Source organism: Priapulus caudatus, unplaced genomic scaffold, assembly GCF_000485595.1.
Source record: "Priapulus caudatus unplaced genomic scaffold, Priapulus_caudatus-5.0.1 Scaffold645, whole genome shotgun sequence".
Lineage (NCBI taxonomy): Eukaryota > Metazoa > Priapulida > Priapulimorpha > Priapulimorphida > Priapulidae > Priapulus > Priapulus caudatus.
Genome location: NW_014577706.1, coordinates 62,638 through 78,441, shown reverse-complemented (window position 1 = coordinate 78,441; position 15,804 = coordinate 62,638). Strand labels below are relative to the sequence as shown.

Genomic DNA, 15,804 nt, shown 5'->3' with positions numbered 1-15,804 from the left:
TCACACAGGGCTCTGTTACTTTATTCTTAAACTCGTAATGAATTAATTCTTAATTGTTATGTAGCGAAACATCATGATATAGGCGACACAAGATTTAGTTATTAAGGCGGAAACCATGGCGATGTAAACAATAAACGATCGTCACGATGACGATGATAATCATGTATAAAACACCAGTTAGAATCATTAATTTTTAGGAAAGAATTAAATAACAATATCATCCATGACGAATTTCTTAGTAAGATCATGTGTTTCATGTCAGATTTACCACTTTCAGCGACGTCTTTCGCGTGGTCAAAAGGAATTTTAGGGGCTTGCCGGCATTCTTCTGCTGTCGCGTTGGCAACAAGAGTGAAAGGAGAGACTAGGAGTTGTTTGCTCGGGTTTGTGCGGTGGGCAAACTAGACATGCATACATTTCGGCTTTCAACGAACTGCCCGAAGCTTTAAGAGTTGAAAGTTAGAAAGTCGTTTTCTACTGAGAGAAGCCGCGTTTTTCCCCATTCTTGAATGGCATTACGTAAATCGAACAATCGCCATAGCTGCTAGGTGCCTCTGAGCAATTTGATCCATTGTGGTGATCTTAATTGTCTGATCAGAAACCCTATCTTTGAAATCGAATCCAACGAAAGATTGACGTTGACGAAGCTATACGATCATAACGCTATTGCATGTTACACCACGTTTTCTCCGACAAGTCTGTATATTAGGCGTAATCGATATTAACTTTAAACATAAAGTTTGTTGAATTCCAAGAGAAATAAAAAGACGAAAAGCTTCTATATTGCAAAGCAAACTCGGAAATATTCGTGATTCCATCGGGCCTACGACAGTACGCAGAGCGGCTTTAGTAGGTTCTGGGTCACGTCGCACTTTCTCTCGCATATAATATGCCTTTATCCTTTTGATAAGGCATCGTGCTTTGAGAGCAAATGCTGGGATCTTCATACCAAGCGCAGCTTTTCGGAAAGTCCGACCCGACTAAAAAATCAAGTTAATCCTCTTTGCTCTGCTAATTAAAGCCTGCAGGCTGGAATGCATTAAGTCCGGAGACTATACACCACTAGTTGTGCGATACAGTCCTTGGGAAAACGCTCTATGCTGCATTTAAACCATTACTGAGCACAACAAATACTCGCGGGGCACCTTCTACAGCAAAATTCACAACAGGTTTTTCGTGACGAATTCCCTCTCTTTATTATTAGTTCTAGATATAGTACAAGTACTAGTTTCCCCGACGATGAGGCGTAATATTGAGGCAAGTGTAGTAGTAGCTGTTGTTGTTGTTGTTGTTGTTGTTGTTGTTGTTGTTGTTGTTGTTGTTGTTCGCCGTTGCGCCTGCCATCGTGCGGCGTCCGCGCGATGGTGTTGTACTGCTCTCTGTCTGTCGTGCTTGTATCGCTCATGCTGCTCTCGTGCGAGCTGGGGCTGGCCTGTATAAAGCTATCTCTCGTCACGACGGGATAAGGCTTCGACTTCTCTAGGCTGTAGTAGTCGCTCGTATTGTCCTCGCTCTTTCTCAGCGGGCTCGCGTCGCCGAGCACGTGCACAGGGGTCGAATAGTAATGGTCGACGACCTGTGACTCCGGCTGGCGGACGATTCCCGGCTCTTCGTAGATGACCTCATCCGTCGCCTGGTACCTCCGCGGCGGAGCCTCGGCCGGATCCGCGTAGCGCCTGCTCGCGTGGTACGTCACGTCCGGTACGGCGTCGTGCCGACCGTATCCGTTAGTGCCATCGTCATCGTCCACCGCCGCCGCCGCGCCGCGGTGGTATTGCACTTTGTCGTACTGCGTCTCGGCTCGCACGAACTCGTCGTTCTCGTATTCGCGTATCGCTAGCCGAGGCGGCTTCTTCGGCTTGTACGTCGGCAGCGTGTGGTGGCCGACGTCTCTCTCGGCCGGCGGCCGATGCGGCGTCGGCGTCCACGTGCCGAGCGGTCTCGCGTCGTCGGCAGAGACGTCGTCTGCGTCGGCGAGGTTCGGCGAGTCCGACCGCGGTTCGTTGTACGGGAAGCCGCCGTAGTCGTCGATGGCGCAAGGTTTAGATCGTAGAATTCCTTTCCGCTTCTGAAAGAAACGTGAGTGTGTGCAGTGAGGATTAGCATATATATATATATACACGCAATATACACGATGCTAGAAATGACTACGTCTATGACTGAAATAAAACACCAACTGAAATAAACTGAAATAAACACCAACTTTCCGCCTCTGAAAAAAATGTGAGTGTGTGGAGCAAGGATTAGTTTCTGTATAGCCGCTTACACGATGAAAGTAATGACTACTCTATACTACGTCTATGACTGAAATAAAACAGCGACTTCTGCGATGGGGAGCCCCGCCGTGGGAAATAATTAGTATGGAACAATTAATTTGGCGTGTATTTATTTTTATCGTAATCGTTATTATGATATCGCATTGCTTGATATTCTGTGCTTAGATTAGAACCAGATTTCTTAATATCTATTTCAATATTTCTCGCATGATTTCGCATAAAATCCTGTCGAGTTTGCGATTACCGTCTTACCGTAAGCATGAACTAAAATGAAATCAAATTACCGGTTAATCTTTTACATCTTCTCATTTACGTGGTCTCATGCACCTTTGGCCCAAGGCTAGTTTAACACCCCGGATTCGTTTAGCACATAGTATGCGAAAACACATTTGCGGGGTCCCAAACTATCCTTAATCCTCACCTTTCTCATTACGTGGCTTCGCTCGAAAGCTTCTCGCGCCTGCTCTCTTCTCTCCTGTTTCCAGTAGTGTATGCAGTCTTCACAGAAGCTTGCCCAGGTACCGAAGAAATCGTGTGGCATCACATCCTCGCCGTTGACTTTGAACATCATGTACGCGGCAGTGTTCTTGAAAATAGCCGTCGTCACTTCGAGTTTGTGTTGGATGAAGTTTGCCGTGTCTTCAGCTGATGGAATTAAGTAAAGAGAAGGAAATAAGTGAAGATTAGGTAATAAGTAATAAAGAAGTATAATAATATAGGTATGTAAGTATATAGATATATTAATATAGGTATAATATAAGTATAAGTATATAAGTAATAAAGTGGTATGAGTAATAAAGAATTAAGTCAAGATAATAGTTAGGCTTGGGTTGATATGATACGAGACTCCCCGTATCTCCATATTGTTTTGATTCTACTCCGAACTTTAAATAATTGCGAAAGAAAAGAATTGCGCAAGTGGTTCACGTGGCTCACGTGTGTATTTTCGCATGTATCAATGGGATTTTTTTTTGGGGGGGGGGTTAGAAGCTGATACATATAAATGCCGATAGTTTTATGACTTACTGCAACGTTTCGTATCCCGGCATAAACCCATTTAAAATCCATACGCACGCACGCAATCACGTAGGCACGCACGCCATCAAATAGGTGCACGAAGGCACGCACGCACCCACGTATGTACACAAGCACGCACGCACTTAAATAGCCACGCATACAGGCACGCACGCATGCAGACGTACTCATGCACGTGCATTCGAAAGCACAAACGCAAATACACGTTGCCATGATTCAGCATTTCCGTGCGAATAAGCCCAGGCTTAGAACAAAGCCCAACAATTAAAGTGGAGATGGAGTTACACTAATACCTATTTCGAGGAACAGTTCCATCTTGTCCTTGAACGGCTGCATAAGGTGGGGCTCGCTCTCGGCGCACACCTTATATACTTGCTTATGCGTGCAGTACAGCCCCGTGCGTAACACGGTGATCTCTCCGTGAATATCGTGCAAAGATATCTGTGAAGAGCACAAGCATAGAAAAATCATCACCACAACTATCGCACACGCGCACACACGCACAGACATACATGCACGCAAGCATGCACGCATGTACGTAACGTATAGTAACAAAACCTCATGTAACGACCTTTGATAATTATCAACCGACATTCACCTATTTCTGATGATCGTACCAAAACCTATGAAGATCTTTGATAGTCATCAACCACTATTCACCTATTTCAGGCGATCATACCAAAACCTATGTAACGATCTTTAATAGTGATCAACCACTCTTCACCTCATTCAGAAGATCGTACCTCTGAATATATTTTCATCAGCTTGGGATCCGGTATCTTCGGAAAGAGGGCGTCACTATTCGACTTGTCGTACATCTTGGTGTACACTCTTATCGTATATTGCAGGAGGTTTAGATCTCGATCATCCTACATCATACACGAAGATTGAGTAAGATATAAAAAGCCTATCCACATCATGAAATATGCTTATTTTCCAAATTTACAAATGAAGAGCATGATAATACGTTAAATATGACTGCATTTCATATACGCTCGATACGGGGTCCGACATTTTCGTACTATTTTATAGTGAGCTAAATTTCACAAATTTTCAAATCGTTAGATAATTGGAGAGAAAAAAACGATAACATGTGTGCATAGTATAACCACTATGCATGCGTCATGGGGTTTGATGTAAAGCCACGTATCTACGTGACCTTGGCTAAAATCTATAATTGTAAATTGTACGTGAAACCGATTAAGTGCGATGCACCCGGAGGTGTTGCAAAGTTTAGACAAACAAACAAACAAACAAACAAACAAACATTGGCGCGCTTTATCCGTGTCATAGCTGCATTAGCCTCGCGCTGTAAAAAAAATTCCCGTTATCACCAAAATGACATTTATGGTACTGACTAATCTATAACGCGATGAAACGAGATCCGAACAGTCGGATTCGGACGATTCCCGGATCCGCCGCTATCACAACCTGGTTATGCAAGCGCCAAGCAGCCATGCACAAAAGCACAAGCTAATAATCGGCAGTAAGTACTTACCGTAAATGTACACTTGACTCCTTTGAGCTTTTTTAGGATGTCGAGCTGAAACCCGTCTGCCTGTCCGCGCTGCGTCGACCCGTTCATATAGTTGCCGAAACTTAGCACCAGCCGCAGTATAGTATGCAGCGCATCACTGCAACGACCCGACGTTTATAACCGTCAAGCGAAGCACATCGACGCGTAAAATGTTATTCTTACGGATAAGCGTTTCTGAATCATCCCAATAGCTTCTTAGAAAATCTGCGAGGAATCTTAAGGCAAGCCAAGTTTCGGTTTATTTAATGCTTGATGAAACAACACGATGTTTAAGCTGGATGACTGCCATGTTGGATAGGTATTGGTTATGAAGATCTATTCTTAATTATAGGCGGTAATTATTAATAATTAATCCTAAATAATAATGACGGTGATAAATATCGTACCAGTCTCGCAATTCCTCGCAAGCTCGCCTTATACCATTTAGCTTGTCGTCTGCAAAAGAAATGGGAGCGTTATATTATATTCGTAATTTATATTCATAAATACATGATATAAAGAGCACGCACCCTGTTTATATATATATATTAATTGTATAGTTTCAATGATAGTTTATATTAACTGTAGTTTATATTAACTGTAGTTTATATTAACTGTAGTTTATATCAACTGTAGTTTCATAATTAACTGTAGTTTATTATATTAACTGTGTAGTTTTATATTAACTGTAGTTTATCAATCAACTGTAGTTTATATTAACTGTAGTTTATATTAACCTGTAAGTTTATATCAACTGTAGTTTATATTAACCTGTAGTTATTATAACTGTAGTTTATATTAATTGTAGTTTATATTAACTGTAGTTTATATTAACTGTAGTTTATATTAATGTAGTTAATATAACTGCTAGTTATATTAACTGTAGTTATATTATACTGTAGTTTACAGTATATTAACTGTAGTTTATATAACTGTAGTTTATATTAACTGTTAAGTTTGATATTAACCTGTAGTTTATATTATTTTAACTGTAGTTTACATTGCTTCTGATGACATGTGCTAACTATTGAAGAGGATCATCAATAGAAATTAGATGAATGGATTTAAAAGAGGAAAAAAACGAAATATATAAAACGTAAGAGTACAGTGAATAAAATGACCGCGGTAAAGTACATCTCAATTAGGGTCAGATAGGTTTGTAGAGAACAATTACTTTCTCATTATGGTATATGCTTGCAGGCAACTAATCTACAGCTCGGAAACAAAACAGCACGTAAATGAAATGAGCGGAGATCACCATGAGCATCACCATGTGAGGTCAGCTCGCACACACACACACACACGCACGCGCACACACACGCACACACACGCACGCGCACATGCGCACACACGCACGCACGCACGCACACACAACACGCCCACGCGCGGCGCGCAACGCGCACGCACGCACACCACGAGCACCACACACACACACGCCCACGCCCACGACACACACACACACACACCACAACGCACACACACGCCCGACGCGCGCGCGCACGCACGCACACACACACACGCCCACGCCGCACACACACACACGCACGCACGACACAACACACACACAACACACACCACACACACACACACACAACACACACACACACACACACGCACACGCACGGTTAAGGGACGTCTTTAAGGTAGGGGCACACGAGCGATTTTTATCGCCGATCGCCGCGAATTCTCAAAATCGCTCGAAAAATTCGCCGCCCGTGTGCCCGTTCACGTCGACGCCGATTTTAATCGCCCGCACGAATCGCCCCGTATCCAAAATGTTAGATATTTCGGGCGATTATTTACGCCGGCGATTATTTACTGCTGCAAATTCGCTCGTGTGCCCGTGTCCGGCGTATTTTGTCGCCCGATCGATTTTTCTAAACCAATCGACGTGTTGTTGATATCATGTGATGTTAAATCGGGCGATTAAATTCGCTACGTGTGCCCTTCGTGATCGGGCGATTAACTTCGCTGGCGATTTTAATCGCCCGCGATCGGGCGATAAAAATACGCTCGTGGCCCTAGCATAAAGTAACAATTAGATACATTGTAATTACTAGAACCTATGGATCGTCAGTGACATTATCTGGCTCTAGAAACAAAATAGACTGAAAATGACATTGCGCAGTGGGTGATGCCAAATTTTGAATAAGATTACAACCTCCAACCGCGGTATACCCATCCAACCCCCTGCATTCACCGGACTAGCTGCGCCTTAAAAAGATATATTGAACGTCCCCTCGCTGTCACAGTACCACAGTAATAAAGATACCCTTCGTATAAAAGATCACAAATGTATAGATTTGTCGTATGTGTATATGAGGCAATCATTTATAGGCAGATATTTTTTTAACCTATGGCAAACATAGTATCCATGAACTTTCTTGTGTAGAGCCAACATTCCATTCTGTCGGGAAAGTGGCATATCTGATGGAGCTCGTACAAAAACTGTTCTGACTGCCCCAAAGGAATTCTTCCTGCAACAAAAAAGAAAGAAGAGATTTGTAAGTCAATTTACAAGTAAATTGGGTTAGAATAACTGAAGCACATAAATAATCTTATAAATAATTTGATAATAATCATCCAGCTTTAAATTGTACGCCTGTATACAATGGTTATATAGTTAAAAAATACAATAGTGGTTCATATAGTAGGGACATCTGTACCGATTGAAATCCAAACACACTAATCGTATAGAACACCAGTTTTATATAATAATAACATAACTACATCGCCATTTTAATTTACAAATAATTTGATACAAATTGAATAAAATAGGCCTTGCTAGTTCCCTTTAATGTTGTTACGTGATATCTGAGGATTCTTCGATAAAATCTATTCATTATCCAAAGTTTGTTCCCACGTGTCGTGCGTCCTCGTACGCGTGCGGCAATGCGTATTTGTTTGTTTGCTTACACGTGTGTGTGTGTACGTGAATTTGTTCCACGTGTGTGCGTTCCTGTACGCGTGCGGCAATGCGTATTTGTTTGCGTGCGTGCGCGCGCGCGTGTGTGCGTGCGTCCGTGTGTTCCTAACCGCGCTAACAGCCGGATATGTACTTAGACGTACGTGGGAGTAAATAAGCGAGCATCATGCGCGCGTTGGTGATGACAACTTGAGCAAATTTGTATGAATCATCTTCGCGCAACAATAAGACGTTATTTCGTTCTATTGACGATGATTATGTCAATTGCTCACTTCCGGCGCAGTGTTCGCGATAGTTAGTCCATCTCGCGTGTAGGCTCAGAGGTTTAGCACACTGAGCTCACACATTCGCCGAGGGAGAATAATGTTTACTCTGTGTCGGAGCACCCAACTGCGACACAACAACGCTCTATTTCTTCAACGGTGGAACCGATACCTATTTAATTGTCGCAATCTGCCGATATTCGCTTTCCCGATTACGATTAATATTAGGGTATAGATCAAGATACGGTCAACCAGTGCTGTTGTCTGGCCTTTTTCTTTTATTAAACACTTTAATATTTCGATTCCCTTTAATATTTCGATTCCCTTTAATATTTCGAATTCCTCGCACAAAATAGACATCGCTATCCGCTCGGGAAAACGTTACGAGGATGATTGTGAATGTATGATATCTGCAATTACATATAATACGAGAGTTTTGTATTACAATAATAAGTTATCACTTAGTAAATGCAGATGGGTCTTGATTCGCGTTATAATACACCGATTGTGCCGCTTACAAGCAGTGTCTTATTCAAATGAATGCACTTCGTACGTGCTGGTACTATAGCGCGTCGTTTCCGTGTATGTATATTTTTATACATCCCGATATAACTACCTAGTCAGTTTACATGGTTTGAAGAACTGTTAGCCTGTTAAATAACAATAGGTTAGTAGAATATAAAAGCGGTATTTAAAGAGGTGATAACAGCAGGTCACTGAAAGGTGACGTCGTACCTCACGATTATGCCGGTACGTACGCATCTCGACTATACAAATTAAAATGAGACTCTAGGCTCTACGCGCCGATACCGGGAGCGAATACTTAATATAATGAGAATTGCTATGAACTCTACTCGTACACGACCTATCCGATATGAAGAATTCATAAAACGTGGCACAACGAGCCACATGTGTAAATGAGTGTGCTATCTTCGTGGCTTGGGACAGGTGAGTATAGCGATGTGTACTAGAAACTGGTTCTAGCTTCGCTGCGCATACAATTATTAGTGTGTGGCGGCGTTGGCTGGAATTTACACATATCGCCGAGCAACGAGATTATGTTGCTAATTCTATAACCATAGCTGCTCGTTAAATCAATCGAAAAATCGGCAAAGCAGACATTTCCATCCGCATAGCGAAACAACCTGTCATTATGCTGGAATTCGCCCACTTATGAGTAATTTTTTTTAAACTATTGTGTTTTGCTGAATATGTTTTCAACCTGAGTGGGCCTTTCGAGCAATTATTCGCGCTTACTCCTCCAGTTAGCAGAGAAGAACATAATAGATTGATTTCGCGAACGGTTTTCCACTGTTTATTATTAAATGGTAATTAAGGCTAGCAGATTAAAAACACGGCCGTGGGCTACTTGATGTGCGTTCGGCGAAGCGTTGCTAAAAGTTCACTGGGTAACCGAGTTAGCACGTTTCGCGAAGCAAGTGAAATCTTTCCGTTAAGTCTTTCGCGCTCATGCCAACTAAATCTCGATCTAGTCTCGTGTGAACGAAGCTAGTCGCTGACATCACAAGCACGAAGAAACTTTCACGCGTACCGATGCTTTTTTCAATGTGACTTAATTTGAATTTAAACGACTTCAGCTCAAAACTACTCACATCGTTTCGTCTGTGCGATTCTCTCTAATCGCCTATTATTTTCGTGGGGGCAATCATACTTGAGTTACCTCGTCCCACATACAGTGCAGGTAGTCATCCATTAACAGTGTGGGGTTATACAGGTACGACGGTGGCACACACGGTGAGATGACTGATCATTGCCCTGCCAGCGAAGCGTGGTCAGTGTGATGACCTTGACGAATCACTCTCGCCTTTCAACGTACGACACTAGCTTCATTTATGGGATATATTATCGTTGGGTTCATTTTCGAGATAAATCGCACATTTTTGCGACCGCGTAGTGGAAATTGCTCCCTCGTAATTGGTGCGTAGTTACGAGTGTGAGAGAGAGAGAGAGAGAGAAAGAGAGAGAAAGAGAGAGAGAGAGAGAGAAACAATTAGATACATTGTAATTACTAACGCCTATGGATCGTCAGTGACATTATCTGCTCTAGAAACAAAATAGATTGAAAATTACTAGACCGTCTAGGCGTTTTGATATTATGTACAACACGAGCCATATTTTGCATTATTTCAGTGTGCTCACTTATAAGCTAACAAGATTTGCGCGGTGGGTGATGCCAAATTTTGAATAAGATTACATGTAACCTCCAACCGCGGGTATACCCATCCAACCCCCCTGCATTCACCGGACTAGCTCCTCATTAAAAAGATATATTAAACGTCCCCTCGCTGTCACAGTACCACAGTAATAAAGATACCCTTCGTAATAAAAGATCACAAATGTATAGATTTGTCGTATGTGTATATGAGGCAATCATTTGTAGGCACATATATTTTTTTATACCTATGGCAAACATGGTATCCATGAACTTTCTTGTGTAGAGCCAACATTCCATTCTGTCGGGAAAGTGGCATATCTGATGGAGCTCGTACAAAAACTGTTCTGACTGCCCCAAAGGAATCCTTCCTGCAGCAAAAAAGACAGAAGAGATTTGTAAGTCAATTTACAAGTAAATTGGGTTAGAAATATCTGAAGCACATAAATAATCTTATAAATAATTTGATAATAATCTATCCAGCTTTAAATTGTACGCCTGTATACAATGGTTATATGGTTTAAAAATCACAATAGTGGTTCATATAGTAGGGACATCTGTACCGATTGAAATCCAAACACACTAATCGATATAGAAACACAGTTTTATATAATAATAACATAACTACATCGCCATTTTAATTTACAAATAATTTGATACAAATTGAATAAAATAGGCCTTGCTAGTTCCCTTTAATGTTGTTACGTGATATCTGAGGATTCTTCGATAAAATCTATTCATTATCCAAAGTTTGTTCCACGTGTGTGCGTTCCTGTACGCGTGCGGCAATGCGTATTTGTTTGTTTGCTTACACGTGTGTGTGTGTACGTGAATTTGTTCCACGTGTGTGCGTTCCTGTACGCGTGCGGCAATGCGTATTTGTTTGTTTGCTTACACGTGTGTGTGTGTACGTGAATTTGTTCCACGTGTGTGCGTTCCTGTACGCGTGCGGCAATGCGTATTTGTTTGTTTGCTTACACGTGTGTGTGTGTACGTGAATTTGTTCCACGTGTGTGCGTTCCTGTACGCGTGCGGCAATGCCCCCTTCACTTTTTTTTTTTTTTTTTTTTCTTACCTGTACCTGTACTTTGGATTAATGTACCGTACCTGTTCGGCGTGCAGAGGAAGCTTTGTGTCGGTGCCAAAAAAATACAGCAATTAAATTATTATAAGTTAACTATTATTTTATTATTTATTAATAAACTATTATATCGATGAAGCCGCCAAGTAATGTATAGCCAATATGTGAAATGTACAGGTGTACTAATAGTATAATCAGAAGTAGATAATAGGGTCCGCTATTATCTACTCCTGGTATATATCTATCTATTTAGGCATATCATATATTTACTATATCTATAACTATTTAGTATATCTATCTATTTACGTATATCTATCTATTTACGTATATCTATCTATTTACGTATATATCTATCTATTTACGTATATCTATCTATTTATGTATATCTATCTATTTACGTATATCTATACGTCTATCTAATCTATTTACGTATATATCTATCTATTTACGTATATCTATCTATTTACGTATATCTATCTATTTACGTATATCTATCTATTTACGTATATCTATCTATTTACGTATATCTATCTATTTACGTGTAGCTATCTATTTACGTATATATCAGGAGTGGATAATAGCGGTCCCTATTATCTACTCCTGGTTATATCTATCTATTTATGCATTCTATCTATTTACGTGTAGCTATCTATTTACGTTTATCTATCTATTTACGTATATCTATCTATTTACGTATATCTATCTATTTACGTATATCTTCTATTTACGTATATTACATTCGTATATTATCTATTACGTATATATCTATCTATTTACGCACATCTATTCTATTTACGTATATCTATCTATTTACGTATATCTATTATTTACGTATATCTATCTATTTACGAATAGCTATCATATTTACGTATAGCTATCTATTTACGTATATCTATCCATTTACTTATATTTATCTATTTACGTATATTTATCTATTTACGCACATCTATCTATTTACGTATATTTTATCTATTTACGTGTAGCTATCTATTACGTGTAGCTATCTATTTACGTAGTATATCTATCTATTTTATGCATATCTATCTATTTACGTATATTCTATTCTATTTACGTATATCGATCTATTACTTATATCTATCTATCTATTTACGTATATCTATCTATTTACTTATTATCTATCTATCTATTTAGCGTATATCTATCTATTTACTTATATCTATCTATCTATTTATGCATATCTATCTATTTACGTATATCTATCTATTATGCATATCTATCTATTTAAGTATATCTATCTATTTACGTATATCTATCTATTTACGTATATCTATCTATTTACGTATATCTATCTATTTACGTGGAGCTATCTATTTACTTACTATCTATCTATTTACGTATATCTATCTATTTACGTATATCTATCTATTTACGCTATATATATTCTATTTACGATATATACTATTTACGTGTAGCTATCTATTTACGTATATAATCTATCTATTTATGCATATATATCTATTTACGTATATATCTATCTATTTACGTATATCGATCTATTTACTTATATCTATCTATCTATTTACGTATATCTATCTATTTACTTATATCTATCTATCTATTTACGTATATCTATCTATTTACTTATATCTATCTTCTATTTATGCATATCTATCTATTTTACGTATATCTATCTATTTACAGTATATCGATCTATTTATTATATCTATCTATCTATTTACGTATATCTATCTATTTACTTATATCTATCTATTTATTGCAGACAGTGAAAATACTGACGGATGAGAGGAGTCACGTGGTCGAGGAGAAGATGCGTTGCATCATGTTAACTATTGATGACATCCGGCAAGGGCTGTACGACATCGACACCAGCAAAGTCGATCTAGACAGGTAAACTAAGCTATAGCTCTACCCGGGAGCTCTACCCACTCACGCACGCACTCACTCACTCACTCGCTCGCTCACTCACTCACGCGCGCACTCACTCACGCGCCGCCACTCACTCACTCACTCACGCCCGCACACTCACTCACGCGCGCACTCACTCACTCACTCACTCAGCACGCACGCACGCCACGGCACGCACGTCACGCACGCACGCCACTCATTCACTCTCACTTACTCACTCACGCTTTCGCTCTACTCACTCACTCGTCACTCACTCGCCACACTCACTCACTCACTCACTCACGCGCTCGCTCGCTCAACTCACTCCACTCGCTCACTCACTCACTCACTCACTCGCACACTCACTCGCACACTCACTCACTTACGCGATCGCTCGCTCACTCACTCACTCACTCACTCACTCACTCACTCACTCACTCACTCACCCACTCTCTCTCTTTCACATACACACACACTCACTCACTCACTCACTCACTCACTCATTCAGACACTCACTCACTCACTCACTCACTCACTCATTCAGACACTCACTCACTCACTCACCCACTCTTTCTCTCTCTCTCTCTCACATACACACACACATATACACACGCGCGCACGCGCGCGCACACACACACACATACACACGCACGCGCACGCACACACACACACACACACACACACACACACACACACACATGCACACATACAAGCACGCACGTGCGGCACGCACGCACACACACCGCGCCACGCACGCACGCACGCATGCACGCAACACAAACACACTTCAATCACTCGCGCTTCATCCTGCCGGAAAGTGACACTTATACGCTTTAGCATATTACATTAAATATTATAAGTGCATTAATTTTGCGCCTCGTTGCGACTTATTATTACAGTGTTGCTATGACTATGGAAAGCTGTGAGAATGAAAGAATATAATTATCGGCTATAGAATTTCCAGCACTGGCAGTGTGGATCTGCTCTGTTATTTTCTAATAATCTATGCCTAACAAACACTACTACGCTGCTGTTTCGCGAACAAAATCCATTCCACGGTCCGTCAGTCCTGTGCTACGCCAGTCCTTCGTCACGTTCTGATCGATTCCGCCCCTATACAGGATGGCGTGTGCCTATGTACTGTAAAACTGGTTTCTGCTGTCTGCGTTTGGATCCGCGGGAATCTAGTACGGAAACAAAAACATTATTCGATTTGTTAGATATATGAATAGACGTGTTATGAGTAATTTCACAAGCTTGCGTTGATTATTTATTTATTTGTCACCTGTTATTGTTTCGTATACTTGATGGCCGTGGCACAATTACATATAACACTGAGAGTAGATTATAAACTCGGTTGGGGATTCACCATTCTACTATCGCTGGATTAGATGGCGGCTGACACTTGTCGTATCTGCCTAAACATAGCGGTCTAGTACGAAGGGAATAACCGTAAATGAGAAACGTATCATAGTCGCCAAGTAGAGGTGAAAAAAACATCTGGAGGAAAGCTGATCTGCACGTCATGTGTTTGGTGCGTGTGCACGTACGTGGTCGTGCCTGCGCTGCGCAGTACACGTGGTGCGTGGCGCTAACGTTGCATGCGTTGGGCACGTAACACGGTGTGCCGTGTACTGTTGCGTTGCTCGTAGTATAGCAGTATAAAAGTGCGTGCGTTTGCGCCTGTCGCTGCTGTGCACGTACCACGTGTGTGTGCTGCTTAGGAGAACACGTTGGGTGGGCATGTGCAGACACGTTGGTGGGTGCGAATTATAACACAGTGGGCCGATTAGTTTGATGTCAGGTGCGTTGTGGCATCGGTAGTTTGACTCCATGGCTAGTATAATGATAGGGGCACGTCTTTACGTTACATTGACATGTGGGGCCAAGCCTCCTTACGTCAAGTAATGGTCGAAGGCGATTCATCTTAGAATTCGACCCATACATACCTCGACCAGTTACTTTTACTTGTTGCTAACTGGGCTTCTCTTGCTCCAATTCCCCGCCGCGCGGTCTTGTACTATATGTCGGAAACGAATAAAAGAGACTAATGTACCTTAAAAATGTTGGTTTTTAGTTTACTTGAATTGTCAGTTATAAAAAGCGTCAGGAGTGTGAGTATAGGCTCGGTGTGACGTTGTGATATGCCTTTTCTGGCGGTTTATGTTGCCTAATCTCCAGCTACCACCCAGATGACCTTGAAACCGAACTAAACACACGCTCGAACTAAAAACGCCCCTGAAATGCATTAACTGCTCATTCCTTCATCTGTTTCTCCCCCACAGTGTATTAGAATGTACCCGTGGGGTTCGATGGGCCTGTACACTGTCTGCTCTCGGTCGGTCCGGTGGTTGTACGTGTGTGTCTGCACGTAATTGTTGTGCCCTGGCGCCCTCCTAGTATGCTCTGTTTACACAGCAGATGGGGTACTACTGCTCCGCGCGGGCGAGCGACTATGTATTGAGCGGGCTGGATAAGTTGGCACCAGCTATACCCGCACGTGTGGCCGTGTCGTGTTTGTGTGCAGTCACGCTGCCGTGCGTGCTCGTTGAGTGTCGGTGCGGTGGCGCGGTTCGTATGCACAACTGCTAGCATATCGTCGTTGGTGCAGTGCTGAAACGCACGCGTCATCCTTTTCGTCTTATTAGAACGCTGGCCATCAGTTCCT

General features: G+C 41.5%; 1 protein-coding gene across 1 annotated transcript in view; it reads right to left on the bottom strand.

Annotated features, from left to right (window-relative positions):
* Positions 1 to 895: 895 nt before the first annotated feature.
* LOC106812412 (formin-like protein 16) overlaps positions 896 to 15,804 on the bottom strand; it is a 27,557-nt gene continuing 12,648 nt past the window's right edge. Inside the window, exons 4-11 of the mRNA XM_014816287.1 lie at positions 10,438 to 10,560; positions 5,235 to 5,283; positions 4,810 to 4,945; positions 4,055 to 4,180; positions 3,605 to 3,752; positions 2,698 to 2,921; positions 1,226 to 2,068; positions 896 to 919 (exon numbers count right to left, since the gene is read on the bottom strand). Coding sequence (XP_014671773.1) covers positions 896 to 919; positions 1,226 to 2,068; positions 2,698 to 2,921; positions 3,605 to 3,752; positions 4,055 to 4,180; positions 4,810 to 4,945; positions 5,235 to 5,283; positions 10,438 to 10,560 — 1,673 coding nt within the window. The remainder of the gene's footprint in view (positions 920 to 1,225; positions 2,069 to 2,697; positions 2,922 to 3,604; positions 3,753 to 4,054; positions 4,181 to 4,809; positions 4,946 to 5,234; positions 5,284 to 10,437; positions 10,561 to 15,804) is intronic.